Below are 1,931 nucleotides of genomic sequence, written 5' to 3' on the forward strand. Positions count from 1 at the left end.
GTGTATTTCTTCTGAAATTTGTGAGCTCAGGCATTTTAATGGCCTTCAACGAACTGTTTGTTTCCATCCTAAAATATATATATATATATGTCAGAAATCCCTCCTGCACTTTACGATAGGATATTGAGTAACAAGTATTAAATATTTTTTTATTTTCATTCTCACAGATGAGCATCGAGGTGGCCGATCTTCTTCATTACCTGGAGCATTCGCCTTTGGGCTCCCTGGCCGTGTGGGATTTTAAGACCCGCCAGTTTACGCTTGTGCATGGCAGACTCAAGCTTATCGATCTGGATGACGTGTCGGCCCAAGAACTATCACGCCAGAGGCATGCTGATTGCAACGTAAGGGTCGACACCCAATCGGGAAGAAGTAACATAGGTGAGTTGTGGAGCACCGCTCAATATTTTGACCCGACATTCCTCATTGAAGTTGACAGCCGTCGAGCTTTAAATATCTGATTCCTTAACTAGCCCTAACCCCGTTAAATTCATGTTTCAACCTACCTCTAAGTGCACCCACTTTTCGATTCTTATACCTTTAAACCGAGTAACCACATCCGTTAAATTCTCACTTATCCAACCTAATTCTTTACCTAACCTTACCCCACAACTCTCGATTTCTTAACCCGACTTCAACCATACCAAATTCTCTATAGCCCCAACACCATCTACTAACCGAATCTACTCGTTACTCAGTTAGATGCTAGAAAACTACAGATACGTTTGTCAGGACACAAATGCACTGTATCGGCTTTCAGATAAACAGACTTTGCTCATGTTAGAGATGAGTATTATATAAACATTTCATCAAAGTAACAAGCTGTATTCAACATTCGAACAAATTATGTACAAAATCAACGGCTGCTAGCCGAAACAGCCAATAATTCTCACACTAACTCTGTGCATTAACTCTCCCTTTCTCTGAAACCCTTACAAAATCCTGATCTCTGAAAATTTTGATTCAATTTGCTCTCTCTAAAACTACCAGAAAAATTGAATGCTCGTTTCTTACCCTAACCCAGATCATTTCCATTAATTCAAAGGTTAAGCATAACCCAAACCCCACCCCACAGGCGGCACACAGTCTTTCGCCTTACCTTGCTCAAGGCTCCATTTTAAACATTGCACTGTGATAACATCGGAGAAAATGTCGTTGGGGTGGATCCGCGAGGCTCTTTTAGAGAAAACGTTAACATTTTACGTTTGAATAGTGCGTGATCAAAGAAAATTCATAATAATTAACTCTTTAAAAATTAGAGTCACGATGTCTGTCAGGGTGGATCATTCTGATAAGTTTGGCTACACAAACGTACATTTAAAAATCTCAAACGTAATTTGATCTTTAAAAGATACCGATAGAGTTACCTACTATGTGAATGTCTTCTCCACAGTTGACAGCGACACCGGTCTGGTGCCGTGCGTCAACTCCACGTGTTACGGACTAAACGCCAAGTTCAACGTAATCAGCGCTGCCAGAGGCCTGTTGGAATCCCTGTTGGACAACACACCGCCTTTTGTCCAGCACGAGGTTGAAGACATCGTAGGTTTATCCAGCCAGGGAAAGATCCTGGCGAACGAGCTCAGGGAACGCCTGCAGCAGTTGATGTTTTTCACATTCAAACACAATTAGGAGAAACACGAAGAGGATTCAGTTGAAGACGGACACGAGAGCGGCGATTAGGCAGTTTAGAATTCGTGCGTGCCGCGGCCAGGGTCGATCAAACCACGATTGACAAGAAAGACTACATGACCTTCTGGCCGGTGCACATACTTCATGAGAATATATTGTGTAACAGTTTAAGCATGGTGCCATAAAAAGTGGTTTAAGTTATGCCAGCACTGAAATGTAGTTTGTATTCGATCACAGAACTAAGAAGATTCGACTGAAATTAAATTTGGCATTCTGTCAGAAAGTCGATTATGAACTCA

General features: G+C 41.7%; 1 protein-coding gene across 1 annotated transcript; it reads left to right on the forward strand.

Annotated features, from left to right (window-relative positions):
- The first annotated feature begins 131 nt into the window (after positions 1-131).
- On the forward strand, positions 132-1,931 carry LOC147795525 (extracellular tyrosine-protein kinase PKDCC-like). The gene is made up of 2 exons (XM_087131706.1): positions 132-381; positions 1,394-1,931. The coding sequence occupies exons 1-2, from the start codon at positions 168-170 to the stop codon at positions 1,630-1,632; spliced, it is 453 nt and encodes a 150-aa protein (XP_086987832.1). The 5' UTR covers positions 132-167; the 3' UTR covers positions 1,633-1,931.

Source organism: Acanthaster planci, unplaced genomic scaffold, assembly GCF_054643075.1.
Source record: "Acanthaster planci isolate LZ-2023a unplaced genomic scaffold, COTS_SCS Contig8, whole genome shotgun sequence".
Lineage (NCBI taxonomy): Eukaryota > Metazoa > Echinodermata > Asteroidea > Valvatida > Acanthasteridae > Acanthaster > Acanthaster planci.